General features: G+C 61.5%; 1 protein-coding gene across 3 annotated transcripts in view; it reads left to right on the forward strand.

Annotated features, from left to right (window-relative positions):
* Positions 1-264: 264 nt before the first annotated feature.
* Positions 265-14,793, forward strand: part of SEZ6 (seizure related 6 homolog) — a 61,451-nt gene continuing 46,922 nt past the window's right edge. For all 3 annotated transcript variants that reach the window (XM_050929255.1, XM_050929256.1, XM_050929257.1), the window contains exon 1: positions 265-353. In XM_050929255.1, coding sequence (XP_050785212.1) covers positions 269-353 — 85 coding nt within the window. In that variant the 5' untranslated portion in view covers positions 265-268. The remainder of the gene's footprint in view (positions 354-14,793) is intronic.

The following is a 14,793-nucleotide window of genomic DNA, read 5'->3' on the forward strand; positions in this document are numbered from 1 at the left end:
GGCCGGCGCTGCCCCCGCCCCCCAGCCCGGCGCAGCGGGGAGGAACCAGCCCCCTCCCCCGGAGCGGCGCCGGGCGTCCCCGCAGGATTGGCGGGGCGCGCTACTCGCAGCGTTACGGTAGGAGCCGCTCGCCCGAGCAGACGCCGGGCGCTCTCCGCGGTGCTGACGGGCAGCGCCGGGTGCAGGCGCCGCGCCAGGTCCGGAGCCGCCCGGCTCCCTCCGCCGCAGCTGAGCGCGGGGAGCGCGGATTGCAGCCGAGCCACCGGCCATGGGCGCCGCGCCGGGGGCTCCAGCCCGCGGGCTCGCCGGCTGCCTGCTGCTGCTCGCCGCGCTGCTCCAGGGCCAGGCTCGAGGTAAGAGCTCGCTCCGCGCCCGGCCCCCAACTTCTCCGGGGGCCCCGCTGACCCCCCCGGGCCTCGCCCCGCGTCCCCCGCAGCCGGCCCCTGCCCCGGCTCTCCCGCCTGGCGCCCGCCGCTGGGCTCGGGGCTCCGCACGGCGCGGCCCGGCCCGGCCCGGCCGGGGCTGCGGACCCGCCCGACTCAGGGGGGGTCCCCTGGGCCCCGCCGCTCCCGGCCAGCGCGGCTCCTTGCGCCAAACTTTGCCAAGTTGCGCTCTCCCGTCAACTCGCCTGCCGGGCTGCCCGGGAAGCCTCCGCCCCGCGGAGCCCGCTGGCGAGGAGCAGCCGAGGCGCCCCCCGGGCAGCGGCCGATTCGCTCTGCTCGGCTCCCCGCGGTGGGGCAGCCGGGCCCCCTTTCACGGGCCGATCCTGCCAGGCGCTGCGGGGATGGGGGCGGGATCCGTGCCCCGGGCTGGGTTTCGCTCTGGGCCCCCCGGTCCTGCCCTGGGGCGGAGGGTGTCGGGTCCGGCAGAAGTTCGCAGCCTGGCGCGTTTGCGGGACTGGACACGGCAGCTCGCTCGGGGGGCTCCGGGGTGGGGAGCGGGCTGGGGACTTCGGCTCCCTGGCGGGACGCAGCCGCGCCCGGCCCGGGGAGAGGCGTTAGCGGAGCAGCTCTGGCAGCCCCTGCCCGCCCCAGGGCTGCTCGGTCGGGTGCGGGGCGGGCACCCAGCAGCCCGCTGCGAGGGGCGCGGGGCTGGGCTCAGCGGCTCCGTTTGCCTTCGGACGGCAGCTGCCGAGTGTCTGTGGTTCCTGCGCGGGGTCCCGCCTTGGCTGTGACCCCCTAGCCCGGTGCGCCTGCCCATCCGTTCCCAAACCCGGCCCCCAACAGCCCGGCCGTTCCCTGCCGGTCCCGGCGCGGCTCCGAATGCCTGGAGCTGCCCGTGTAAACGCGTGGAGTCTGCTCTGCCTTTGGCCCCCCGCTACCCCTCCTGGCCCCGCGCTCGCTGCTGGTAAAGCTCCTTTGTAGCGCTGCAAAGGGGGTAGGCTGCCCGGGGCGGGGGTGGGTGGGTTTATACAGAGCCTTCTGCGGAGATTGGGGTGAAACCGGATTCTGCCGAACCGCTTTGCTGCAGCGACTGTTTCTGGCTGCGGGTCTCGCAGCACTGCCCGCCCTCTGGTAATAGCGGGGCTACCGGGCACCGACTCCCGCCGCCTTCGCCAGGAGCCCGCGCTCCGCCGCCTCCTTCCACTGGCCCCGAATAGCTGGTCCTGCTGCGCCTCTGTCCCAGCGCTCCGGGGTCCCGGTGCCTGCGCTCCGCTCAGCCCAGGGGCAGGGGGGCCAGGCCGGGATGGGCGAGCCCCGCGTTGTGTTTGTACTGCCCAGCTGCTGCCCTAAGATGGGGGGTTGCCTCCCGGAGGCCCCCCCCGCCGCTTCCTGGGGCCTGTGGCGCTAGGACCGATTTCTGTGGGCTGGCGGGTTAATAACGTGTGAGAGCCCAGGGTGGCTGGTGCACGAGGCAGTGACTAATGAGAGGAGGCCAGGCCTGGCCCTTCCCAGTCCCTGCTATTAATAGAATAACAAGCTCCCAGGCTGGGGATGATCAAAAGAACCCCCCCCCCAGAGCCGGTAATGCACCTTCCCTGGAGTCTTGGGGGTGGGGATGGGGAGCTCTCCTGCAGGAGCCTCCCCCCAGCTGCCCCGGCTGCTTAGATGTTCAGTAGCTTGTTTTCTTTTACCCTCCATTTATGCCCACTAGGGTTAGGGCAAGGCACAGGGCCCCCTTTGGTTGGCAGTGGTGCTTCTGGGGCAGCAGAAGCCTGTGGGAATCCCCCATCCTGTGGGAATCTGCCCCATCCTGCTGCAATGGCCCCTTGCTCTGTAACCTCTGCATCCCAGGAGGCCAAGCACAGCCCAGGCCATCGCAAACGTCGCTGTGGGTGCAGAACTTTGATTAACGCGTGGTGTCCCCATCGCCCTCCCGTCTCCACTCTGCTCTCAGGCTCTGGCTCCTCTCCCGGCCATACATGCAGAGCTGTGGGGAAGGCAGAACCACAGACTGATTACCAGCCCCTCCGAGCAGCTGGACTGTTCCCAAGGGTGAGCCCTGGCCGGGGCTCCTTTCCTAGGGATCTGCGCTGGGCTGGACTTTGCTGGGGAGGCCAGAGTTACCGTTTTGGCGAGAGGGACAAAGGCCGCATTTCCTTCAACGGGCTGCACCAGTGTCGTGGCACGTGGTCATACCTCTCTGGGGAGTCCTGCAAGGGAAACGCTGGTAGCTCGTTGGACCTGAGCCAAAGTCCAAGGAACCAGAGTCTCCCCACAGGGTCTGGATCAGGCCCTTGTTCGTGTCGTGAGCCGCATCATCTGACTCAAATGGTGAGCTGCCCCCGTGTTCCCCACCGCCTCCCCCTAGAGCAGAGGGCACCCGGGGCCGTGGGAGAATGCTGCTGGGGTTGGACCTGCTTCATGCTGGCTACAAGGACTCTCTCAGGAGCCTGGGAAGGCCTCTCTCCCCTCCCCTGCCTGAATCTCCAGCGGGGTGACTGGCCCCTTGGGTTTTCCTTAATTGCCGCATTGTCTGACATGCCCTTAAATCTGCAGTGCTCCTGTAGTCTCAGTGCTCTGGGTATTTCTGGATTGATTTCTCTGTGGCTTGGAGATTTGCTTCTCTCCTTGCTTGGGGACTGATCTCGCAGCTCACATGAGTCAGAAGACTTGTTAGCTATATAAAGCCGTGGCTCAATAATTCTCCCCAAATACTCCCCTATTAGGGTGATATTAGACTGGCATTACTCAGAGTGCTCCAGTGCTTCCCTGCATGGAAATGCAGAGGCCATCTTGAAAACCATGTCAAGCTTCTTGCTGGTGCTTTAATTGCAAGCTACAGGCCAAGGAGCTGAGTGTCTCTGGCTTCTCCTGCTCCAGCCCCCAGTGGAAGTGTGTCCTGGTGGGAGGAGGCCGGGGAGCCTGAGGGTAGCAGTGGGCCATCCTTGGGGAGCGAGGGTGACTGCCAGTGAACTTCTTTGTTAACCAGAGGTTGCTGTGAGCTAGCCGGAGGAAAAGCAAACAGCAGCCAGCTTCCCTTGGGTGTTGGAGATAGAGGGAACATGAGCCGCTAAGTGTCAAACTCTTTTTTTCACCCTTCCAAACCTGGTGGTGCATGTCCTGAACTCTCCCTGAAATGAAGATGCCTGGGAAAAACCAGCCCACCTCAGCAGAGCTTGCTGTGTTTGCTCCGTCTCTGCTTTGCTGGGCTGGAGGCAGCCAGATGGCAATAGAAATGACACCCTGAGCGGGAGAGGAATGCTCTAAGCCAGCCATATGGCAGAGGCCTGGGGGAGTCCTCAGTGTTAGGCAGGAAGGTTTCAGCCTGCAGGGCGGTTCTCAGGCGCTTGGATGGCAGGGGGTGGGCGGCTAGGCTTCCAGGCTGCATCGCTCTGCATTCCGAGTGCAGGGAAATTACAGTTTTCCAAATATATGAGGTTTAGCTGAGGCTGCGGGAGGCTGTAATTAAACTTGCTGAGGGCTGGATGAGTGTGTTTGCACCTCCCTTCTGGAGGAGGATTTGTATGTGAGTGATGGACCTTCCTCTGCGTCACTGGCAGCCAGGAGGGGTGGCCTCAAACAGCGGGGGCTGGGGGAACTTGGCCCAGTGCCACGGAGGCCGATGGAATTGTGCCGAGGATCTGGTCCCGGGCGGAACCCCCGAGGGCTGCTGCAGCTAACGCTTCAACCCAGAGCAAGGCTGGCACAGCCCGGATGTCGTGCACCCCACTCGGTGCAGGGGTTCTGGGGGCAGTCAGCACCAGAGCATGGTCACTGCACTCCGTTAGCGGGGGCCCAGTTAATGGAGTGTGTACCGTGTGATGGTCCCACTCCGCATATGCTGTGAGCAGCTCCTTCAAAGAGTAGAAATGGGATATTTGGGTCCTTATGGTGGTGACTGGTGCTGAGCTCCTGGCAGGAACATGAGCTGCAATTTCTAACTACCACCTCGCTGACCTGTGGAGGCCGTTGTGTTTCCCAGAGACCCTGAGTGGCAGGGCAGGGAACAGCCAGGGCCCCGTTGTTTTGGTGGGTAGTTACTTGCAGAGAACAAGCTCTTTTCGTAGTGCAGTGCAATTGGTTACAGTACATCTCCCCCCTCGGCTTTATTGGTAGATGGCTCCCTTGTCGCTCTAAGAGTTGTTTGCGTTGTTCAGGGCCTTCCTGCTCCAGCAGAGCTCGCTGGTGGAGGGCAAGGCATGAACAAACATGGTTAACAGCGGAGGTGCAAGGAGAAGCCGCATCCAGCTAGTTACATAAAGCACCATATGTCGTCGGTGGTAATTCAGCCTTGTAAGCAATGCAAAGACGTCGACGTTGCTGGCTGGCTGGCAGAGATGCAGCTGTTGCCCACAATGCTTTGCATGTGCTGTTCTGGGGGAATGTCATCGCTGGGGTTCGCAGCTGGGGAGTGTTTGCTGGAGCTGGAAGGTTAATTGATTTCCCATCCATAGTTGTGTGCCTCAAATCTGCCTCCTAAAGCAGCTGCAGGGGTGGGGGAAGATGGGGTGAGTTTCAGAACAGTCTGAAGCAACATTAGGCCTGCTCCAGTGTGTCTCTGGCACGCCTCCATGGACGTCAGTGTGGTTTCAAAGCTGGTTTAAGGTTCAGGGACCATAGACCTTGGACCCCAGCTCCTGGGGTCAGGTGATCAGCACAGGACCTTGTCACGGAGTCCCCAGGCGATGCTCTGGAACTGTTCCCCACAAAGCCAGGCAGGACTTTGAGGAGCCTCCTCTCCCTTGGAGCAGACTTGTTCAGGGCAAGAAGCTCACACGGCTTCACCTCCTGGGTCTGTCCTTGGAGCATTCAGCATCCTCTGCCCCTCCGTGCGCTTTCCACAGTGAGTCCACCCAGCGGGGTCCTGGGGAAGCCACAGGGTCCTGCACCCCCACTTTGCATTCAGACGTGACTCTCAGCCAGCCAGTAACACAGAGGTTTATTCGATGACAGGAACAGGGTCTAAAACAGAGCTTGTAGGTACAGCGAACGGGACCCCTTGGCCGGGTCCATTCTGGGGGGCTGTGAGCCAGATCCCCACATCTGCACTTCACTCCTCGTCCCCAGCCTGCTCCAGACTCCAAATCCCCCTCCAGCCCCTCCTCTCTGCTCAGCCCCTTTTCTGGGCCAGGAGGTCACCTGATCTCTTTGTCTCCAACACCTTCAGCTGGCACCTTTGCAGAGGAGGGGCCCAGGCCATCAGTTGCTAGGAGACAGAGCGTCAGGCATTTAGGTGCACTGGCCCTTTGCTCTGCCAGATACTTAAGAACTGCCGTGGGGACACTGAGGCACCAACACAGTATTCAGAGAAAACATTAAGAACATTCCCAGTTCGTCACAGACCTCAGCTTCCTTTTTTAAATAAAAAGCTCTTGTGGTTGAGGAGAAAAGCTCAAAAACATGTCCTGCATGTAACCAACACAGCAACATCTGCCAGTGTCTGCTGAGAGCCTGAACCAATTGCTCTGAGGCATCCCCCACTTCATTCAGTTCAATGGGAGTTCATGCCATGACCTGCTGCTCTGGGGCCTCAGCAGCATTATCCCAGCTGCTGCCCAGCCCCCACCCGTGCAGGTAAACCCCAGCAGCAGGGGAAGTACTGGGGAGTGCTCTGGCTGCCACACCTGGGCCTTAGAAGGGGGGCCCATGCTGCTGCACCAGCCACCACCCTGAAGGTTGGACTCTCACTGCACATGCAGCCCTGCTAGCAGCCAGTTTGCTCCTGTGTCCTGCACTGGGAGCCTGGTGTGTGAGGGGTGAAGGGTGCTGCATGCTCGGGGCCACAGAGGGGGGTGGGAGACCAGCACTGGCGGGGGGCTGGCATGCCCCCCTCTTTTGCTGAGCTCCCCAGCTTAGTGCTCTGCCCTGGCCTACAGCCAGCGGCAGCTGCCTGTGGGAGGTGGCTGGAGGGGAAATGGTTCTTCAATCCTTTCCTAGCCAAGAGGGAGGGGCTGCTGTGTGAGGTGCCGGCAAGGGGCTGGGCCTCCCCCTGGGGGCAGAGATGCTACCTCCCCACTTTCCTGGGCTCGGCAGTGATGGGCAGTGGGGGCATCTCTCCTTTGGAGCATGCCAGGCTGGTCCCTGGGGCTCGGTCTAAGAGGCTGGTGCAGCATGGGCTAGACTGGAACCACCCCCAAGCTAGAGCCAGCTCCCCACACCCTGAGGCTGGGAGCTGGGGAGAGGCCCTGCAGCTCTGCTCTGGCCGGGGCCCCTCTCGTGCATGGTGGCGAAGGAGGCAGGGCTGAGGACACCGTGGTGCTTGGGTACTGGGGAGCTGGTCAGCCAGACAGCAAGCTGGTAAAGGCCAGGCTGATCGTCCAGCCGTGCCCCACTTTCATGGCTCAGCACTTGTAACCGCATTCCCTGAAGCCAGCGAGATCCCTGCACCGGTGCAGGGCCAGCCCAGCCAGGGGTCCTGGGCAGGCTGCAGCGAAGCTCTAGCCATAATTGCAAGGCAGGAGGCTGCCTGCACGGTGCCTGCTGTGTCAGTGTAATGATTTTTAATGAGCAATTACCTTTAGTCATTCTCCTAATTTCTGAATATCAATAAAGTTAATTAAACTCTGCATGTGTGTTTCTTTTGAGCAGCAAGCAGATGAAAGGTAGGGAGGGTGCACCAGCGAGAGGTGCCTCCAGCTCCAGGGCTGACAGCCTCTTCCCAAGCAGGAGGTGGGTGGGATTGGAGCGGAGCCTGGGGCAGCCCTCCCGCACCCTTCCCTGTGCTGTGGCCCTAGGGGGAGCTGAGCAGTGCTTGGTTTATAGTGAAAGAGGAACCGGAGCTCATGCTGGGCACGGACCGCCCGCAAGGCGATGTCAGTTGTACTGGCTTCACAGCAGCATGGCCGTGCCCAGCTGCTGGGCCCCCGCAGCAGTCTGCTTTCCTGGGCTGGGTGGAACTACGGTGGCAACTCAGGAGCAAAGCTGGGAGCTGGGGGACCTGAAGGCTGTCAGGGCGTGGTTGTCATGAGCCTGCAGTTCCTCGGCCATTAAGGAAAATGGAGCCCTGGTCACAGGCTGGTGGAATGCGGGGGTGCCCCTCTGCTGTTCCCCAACCCTCCAGGTGTGCATTCTGCTCCACCTGCATAACATGGGGCCAGCCTGCCACTCCTCGGGGCTGGAGGGCCTGGCCACCGTAGGGCATCGTCCAGAGCCTGGGACACCATGTAGCTCCCATGTGAGAGTGGGACGCTGCCCAGAGAGCCCCCAGCCAAGGGAGGCATAGCCCAGACTAGAGCTGGGGAGGGCAGGCGGAGGGGCCAGCTGCATCCCTGTTAGGCTTGTTGTGACTTCCATTTCCAGGGATCTCAGGAGGTGAATTAGTGGAGGGGTAATTGTCGTCTTTTGCCCAGTATCGCTGTTGGGAGCAGCTGATCCTGGGGTGCGCATGGGGCAGCCCTGGGGGCTGGCATCTGGGGCTCAGGGTGGCCCTGAGGGGCAGCGTCTTGACTTGGGGCTGGTGCACTCCCAGCTTGGCCAGATGAGCCTGTTGTGGGCTGGCCAGGGAAGGACACATGGCCCATGTGATGGGGCAGAGTCACCCCATGGGATCGTCAGCACAGCAGCGCCCAAGCTGCTAAATGACCTTGATCTCTACTCAGCGGCTCCGTACACGTCCGCGAGGACCTCTGCCAGGCCCACAGCCGGCGCCGCAGCGGCCTACGGGGAGGCAGTTCTTGCTGGTTACGTCCCGCTGGGGAGCCAGCCCCCCAGGATTCCCCGCGTTGTTTGCTGGAGTGTGGGGGACGTGTTTAGGGCAGGGCCTGATCCTGCTGTTCAGGCTATGTTCCCCAGTCCTCGCTGTGCGCATGAGAAGGCCTGTCCGTGGCCCGGGAACCTCCAGGGTTCTCCCAGCACCTATGGCTGCTCCGTGCCTGGCCAGGGGCTGACGGTGCTGGGTGCAGGCAGGCAGGGACCGAGCAAGCTTCCCACACCTCTGTCAGGGCATTCCCAGCGCACCCAGGGCAGAGCTGTGCCCAGGTCACAGAACCCATGCACCTGGGAGCCCAGGGGCATGCTCCGCCAGGGCTATGGGGCATGTTCCTGAGAGCGTGGGCCTGGGTGGCTCCCTCCCTCTGAGCTGGGCCCTGCCTTGCCCACAGAGCCCTTGGCCCCCGCAGTAATAACCCAGGGGTGTGACAGCAGCCCCTGCTGGGTGTGGAGCAGCCGCCACACCCCAGCCCTGTTCCCCGAGCTGTGCATGTTCCAGGGGAAACCAGGGTGCAAAGAGACACAATCCCAAAGGGCTGCAGCTCATGGGAGGGCGGCCCTGGGGTGCCCTGGTGATGGCCCAGAGCTGACGGTAGCAACAGGCTCCTTACATCAGAAAGGCTGTTGGTGCCCACTGAATAATCCCAGAGGATTAAGGTGGATCAGCTCAGTTGGGGGGGGAGGGGAAGGCTGGGACTGAGAGGCACTGGCAGGGCTGTGTGAGGCGGGAGGCCAGGGCTGGGCTAGCAGGGGGCTGCGGGTGGCTGTAAATCAGGAGCTTATGGGAAAGGAAGGGATAAGCTCAGCTCTGTAACCCCCTCCCCTCTGCACTGTCCCTGAGGCACCTTTCCTGCCTGGGATTCTGCCCCAGCCGAGGCTGCCACCTTCTGGGTGTACTGGAGCAGATGCCTCAGGCTCCTCTTGGTCCCTCCAGGCTCTGGCAGGGCGTGGGCTGGCGCAGACGGGGCCAGTGTCCCTGGGAGGCGGGCAGGCCCGTGCTGTAGCCAGCAGGCACAGCAGTGCACAGCCGGCGGGTGGATGAGGAGGATCTCTGATCTGCAGCCTGGATCTGTGGCTGCTCGTGTGTCTGGGCCAGTGCGCGCAGCTCCAGCCTGGCCTTGCTGTTCTCTGGCCCGCAGGGACCCTGTGCTTCTGAAGGAATCACGTCTAACCTGGGGGCAGCCGCCAGTGAAATGTGACCCTGGCGAGCAATGGTGCAGTCTGTTCAGAACCGGCTGAGGCTGGTGGCAGCCATTCCCTGCCACGCAGGGGCCTGCCAGAGCAGACCCAGGCCTTGGGAGGCTGGGGGCTAGGAGGAATCCCCCTCGCACAGCAGAGGATTTGCCATCCGCGCTTTGCGCCCTGCCAACCCCTGCACCAGGCACCTTGCACCTGGCACAGCCCTCCCCAAAGCCCAAGGGGCAGCTCACAGAGCCGCCTTCAGACCTGCTGGCCCTGGAGAGCCCTGGGAGCAGAGCCCACCTGGGGAGTGTGGGGCTGGTGCCTCCCAGAGCACATGGGCCGAGTGCTCCCCTTGTCTGGCTCATGGGTACCGGCACTGACATGCGAAAAGAGTAGAGCCCAGCTGGCCTCTCCCTGCCAGTCGGCAAAAGCCAGCTGTGACCCAGGAGCCCTGCTGGCCCTGGCCGGAGCCATAGAGCAGCACCTGCTCTGCACCATTACTGGGGGGGCACAGGGTCCCAGTGATGGGGAGGCCTGGTCAGGCCCATCCCCGAGGGCGAGATATGGCAGGGTGCAGCATTGGGGGGCATCCTGCCCAGAGAGCGGGGCTGTCTGTGCAGCAGGAGCTGGAAATGGTGGTGCTCGTGTCCTGGAGGGACTGGGGAAGCCAGGGCGTCTGGAGAGGAGCCAAACTTCTGGCTTAGCAATTAGTTGAACGTGTGTTTGTCCTGCGTCTCGGAGGAGTGTGTCGCTGGGCTGCTGGGCTCCCAGCACAGAGGTTATGTGGGGACGGCTCTGGAGAGATGGTGCTTGGGTGGGGCGCGGGGCCCAGCTGGGAGAGGTGCACAATTAACCTGTGAAACTCTCTGCCAGAGGCTGGTACTGCAAGGGGGGTTAGTGCAAGGTGCAAGGATTAGGTACACAGGCAGGGTGGCCAACCCCAATCCGGCAGCTGGAGTTGCGAAGGAGGGTCCCAGGAGAGGGTGTTGCACAGCCAGGCAGGTGCGTTATGGGGGCAGGTCTTCCCCTGGAACCTGCTCTGGCCCCGCTGGAGGGGCAACCCCAGTCTGGATGGGATTGGGGAACCAGAGCATCAGGCGTCATTCTGTGGATTGTGGCTGGCCCCAGAGCTCCCTGGGCAGCGTGGGCGTGGAGCACTTGTGCCGGTGGGACTGGTAAGCTAGGGCGCTGGCCGTGGCAGGGGGGCCCAGTGTACAGGTCGCCGTTCTAGGCATTGGAGCTTCTCGCCTGCAGAGCTGCAGGGAAAGCTTGGTGGGCCAAGCCAGGCTGGGCCTACGGGGATTCGTCAGCACCGCTGGCCCCAGGGCACGGTCTGGGCCTGCACCCCGGATGTCAGGCTCTCCCAGGGAGATGCAGGCAGCGGGCGCAGGAGCTCCCCCTTGGTGTCCGATTCCAAAAGCAGCGCTAAAGGCATCCGACTCCCCTAGGGGGGGCGAGACGAGGCACCAGGCCCAGGCCCCGCCGGCCAGCGAAGAGCCGGGCCTGGAGGCAAGCTGGCAGCCTGAGCGTAATAGATGGGGAGAAAGTTCCCTCTCCTGGAGCCAGGAGAAGAGGATAATTTCGCCTCCAATCAATTCTTTAAATGCACACAATTGAAAGATTGCCTTTGAAAGCTGCCTACAAACAGTGTGGTAATGGATTCCTCTCGAGTAATAGGCAGCCGACACGTGAACTTACCACACGAGGGTCCCTGGGCAGCCTTCAGTGCTGAGCTTGTGAAATAAAAGCCATGAAGTGAAGCTGGGCTAGCGCCGGGCAGTGCCCCGGCCCTGGCAGGCTGAGCAAAGCGGGTGAGGGAGCCCCTTGCAATGAGCGGTGGAGCTGCGCACCAGCCCCAGGTCTGTGGCCGCCTGCTTTGAGTCACTCAAAGGGACTGGCCCCCATCCGCCCTCTGCTGACCGCAGTGGAGTTCCCCAGCTCGGCCTGGGGTGAACAGCCGCTGGCTTGGCTAGCAGCCTCTGCGTTTGCAACCATGACTGGAGTTGCTGCTGAGCTGCCCTCTGTCCAGCACCTCTCTGTGGGAGATCTCAAAGCCCTTTAAACTCTGGACACAGCAGCCACCCGCCACTCAGGTGCAGCCACCCAGAATCCTTCAGCAAATTGCAAGGATCCTGCAGGTTGTCCCTGCCTGCCTTCTCTTCCACTGGCGCCTGCCCACTGGGTCGAGTTATGGTGGTTAACTATGAAGAGAGGTTGGAGCCCATATGGGAGTGACACATGGGCGTGGGAGGGTGCCGTTGTCACCCGGGTCGGGATGAAGGGGGAGATGTGATGAGCCTTCGGAGTGGGGGACGCAGGGGAAAGTTGTCCAGTTGAGCAGTAAATTGCTTAGGAGCTTGAGGCAAAATTCTTACGTGGTCTAAACCCTACTGCGTAGACTGGAGAGTGGCAGCGCCAGGTGGGCTCCAGGGGCACCCATGGTTCCCCTCAGTGCGTCGGCAAGGACTCCTGCTCTTTGCTTCCTGTGCCTCAGCCCTTGCCTCTCTGGGCGGAGTCTCTCCCTGCTGACCGGGGCAGTTTCCTGCCTTCCCAGCACCCTATGCCCAAGGACACCTGCTGGCTTTCACCTTGGAGATGGGTAGCAGGTGTAACTGCTGCTTTGTTCCGAAGGTAAAAGTACCAAAGAAACAACATACTGCAACAGTGAAAGAACCTCCCCACATGCTAATAATCTTACCGGAGATCCCCCACCCCTAACATGGAGCCGTCCGTTCAAATCCCCTCCCAAGGGTCCCTTGTGGGGGTTACAAGGTCATCGCAGCTTCAGCTCAGAACTAGCCCACTCATCACGTTTCGTCCACCCTTTAGACAGGTCAGGGGTCTCTCTGAGCTGGATTTTCCAGGCTCAGGTAATTAGTAGGTAATGGGTTTTCCGCCCCGGGGGGTAGCTTGAAAAGGGAGGATTGTAAATGGGAAATCGACTTCAGAGGCATTGTTCCCAAAAGCCCTTTGAAGTTCCTAATCCAGCCAGAGATTGTATTAGCCAGTCTCCTAGAACAGGTACATCCAGCCAGCACCACAACAGACACAATTGCATTGTTAATACAATGGTTCCCTCAGATGCTGCGCTCGATTGAATTAAGTTCCTTCGGACATGCAGGATATTGTCAGTCTGTCCCTGGAGGCATAGCGAGGTTCTGAAACCCCCAGCCCAGACTAACGAGAGCAGGCCCAATTCCTCACTCCAGGGCTGCCAGATCTAAACCCCAAGCAGGGATCTCTGGTACCATCGCAGCAAACTCATGGCCTCCGCCCCCGCCATGTGTCCCAAAGTGCACAGAGCCCAGGGCTGGGGCAGTTCCTGGCACTGATGTGCTTCCCCAGGGTGTACCGCTGAGCAATAGCCCAGTTCTGACCCATTGCCTCGTGACTCAGAAGGGGTCAGTCCGCACAGGGCTGGTGAAGGGCCCAGGCTGACAGTCCTGGAGGCAGCTCCCCTTTTCCCACAGGACAGGACCAAGGACCCGCCTGTGAATGTCTTAGCTCCCTCCCAGAGTGACCTCTTCCACTGGCCAGCTGGGAGCTAGGGACTCGCTCGGTCCTTGCCCTTCTTGCAGGCATCCGGAGAGCTGGCACAGCTCCGCCAGGCAGCTGTCCCCTAGCGGTGAAAGGGTCCCCAGTCCCTGAGCTGCAGCAAGGCCCCCGTGTCTTCACTCTGCTCAGCACACAGGTGAAGTGGTGTGGACATGCTGTTCTGTATTGCTGCCCAGACCCGTGCCTGTGAAGTGAGAGCACCTGCTCTGCAGCTCCCCCGGGCTACTGGGTGGGTCTCAGGAGAGCAGCTGGAGGCACAGGAGAGGTCTCTGCTTGTTTAGATTAAGGCTGCATTCAGTTGCAGGCCTACAGAAGGAGCATTAAGACCCGGCCTACATGCTGCAAATTCCAAAGGGCATTCTGGCATATATAATTTAAATCCGGTAATGAGATGTGCTGAAGGTTTAAAATATTAATCAGCAGCGAGATGGCTGTGACCCAGGGAAAATGGAGTGAGGTGGTTGAAATTCAAGATCAGATGTAGCTGTGTGACCTCTCCAGAGTGAATTCTCTTCTCTCACTCTGCCTGTGATAGGATTTCTCTGCCTGGGCTGCCTCCTGCCTGCCCAGGTGCTGTGTTTCGGCAGGTCGCTACGCGTGTATGGAAGCCCTGGGCTAGATCTGCATGGTGAGCTGGTTGAAATGCAGCTGCTCTTCATCCTCTCGGTTCCCCCCGGACTCTCAGGCCAGGCCTGCAGCGAAGAATGGAGTCCCTTGGCCCAGCCCGTCCTAGTCAGTTTGTTTGCACCAGCCCTCCTGCACCCCAGCTAAGGATGGTGGCACGTCTGCCCCGCAGCCGCTCCAGCGTCCTCCTCACCCCTCCCCAGCTGCAGTGGCCTCTGGCAAGCTCTCCCCGGCTCCGGGAGCGCTGCACTGTGGGGCTAGCTGCCCAGGCCCCGGGAGTGTGAGCTAAGCCTGGCACGTGGCGAGGGCATGAGGGGGGTTACGGGCGCTGTCAGGCGCAAACAGGAAATGCCTCTCCGATCTCATGTAGACAAGGCCTTTGCTGCCACTGGCTGAACGTCCGGCTTTGTCTAGGAGCCAGGAGCACCTGCTGTAAGCCGACCGTCCCTGCAGCAGGCAGTGTGCCCTGGTGGTGAGGGCAAAGGGCCGGGAGCCTGTGTTCATGCTCCACCGCTGACTGGCTGTGTGACCTTGAGCAAGTCTCCCGTCCTCGGCGGCGGATTCACCACGTGGGGCAACGGGTGAGGAGCAATCACAGTCTGTCACGGGCTCGCCTGTCTGCGGTGCAAGGGGGGTGTGGCGGGAGGGGGGCAGAGCTGCGCTGTGTACTCAGCATATTCAGTTCCTTCAAGATGAGATCCTCTTCCCAAGCGCACGTTGGGGGCGTTTCTGTCCTGCCCCTGTGTGACGGAGCAGGGAGTGGGGTGGATTTGACCTGGGAATGTTGCCTGGGAGTTACGTTGGGGATGAGAAGGAAGCTGCCTGAGCTGTAAGCTGAGCCAGGACTGGGGTGGGAGAAGTGACACCTTCTGCTCGGGAGACTGACCAAAGGGGAGGAGGAGCAGAGGGGAGCGGGGAGAAAGCTGCTGGAAGAATTTTTAGTTTCAGTTTGGGCTGAGTGGTGCAGCGCAGGGAACCCCAAGCTGGGGTCTAAGCTCCCTGAATTCACCCCAGAAGGGCTTGATTGAGGGGTCCTGGTTGGGCCTCCAGGCTCTGCTGTAACCTGCGTTCCTGTTGTCCAATAAACCTTCTGTTTTACTGGCTGGCTGAGAGTCACTGTGAGTCCCACGAAGGGGCCCTGATTCCCCGACACTCCGTTAACACCCTGTTCATCCTTTGCTTTCAGTTGAATCCAAAACAGACTTGAGTTGATCCCGGAGGGCACAGGAGGGCAGGGGATTTTAGCCAGCAATGGAGGAGGAGGAGACTTCCAGCGGCCAACACCAGGCAGGGGAATCCCAGCACGGGTCTGGTTCCCTGGTGCACTGAGCTAAGCCTGTGG

The sequence above is a fragment of the Gopherus flavomarginatus genome, chromosome 19 (genome assembly GCF_025201925.1).
Source record: "Gopherus flavomarginatus isolate rGopFla2 chromosome 19, rGopFla2.mat.asm, whole genome shotgun sequence".
NCBI classification, from domain to species: domain Eukaryota; kingdom Metazoa; phylum Chordata; order Testudines; family Testudinidae; genus Gopherus; species Gopherus flavomarginatus.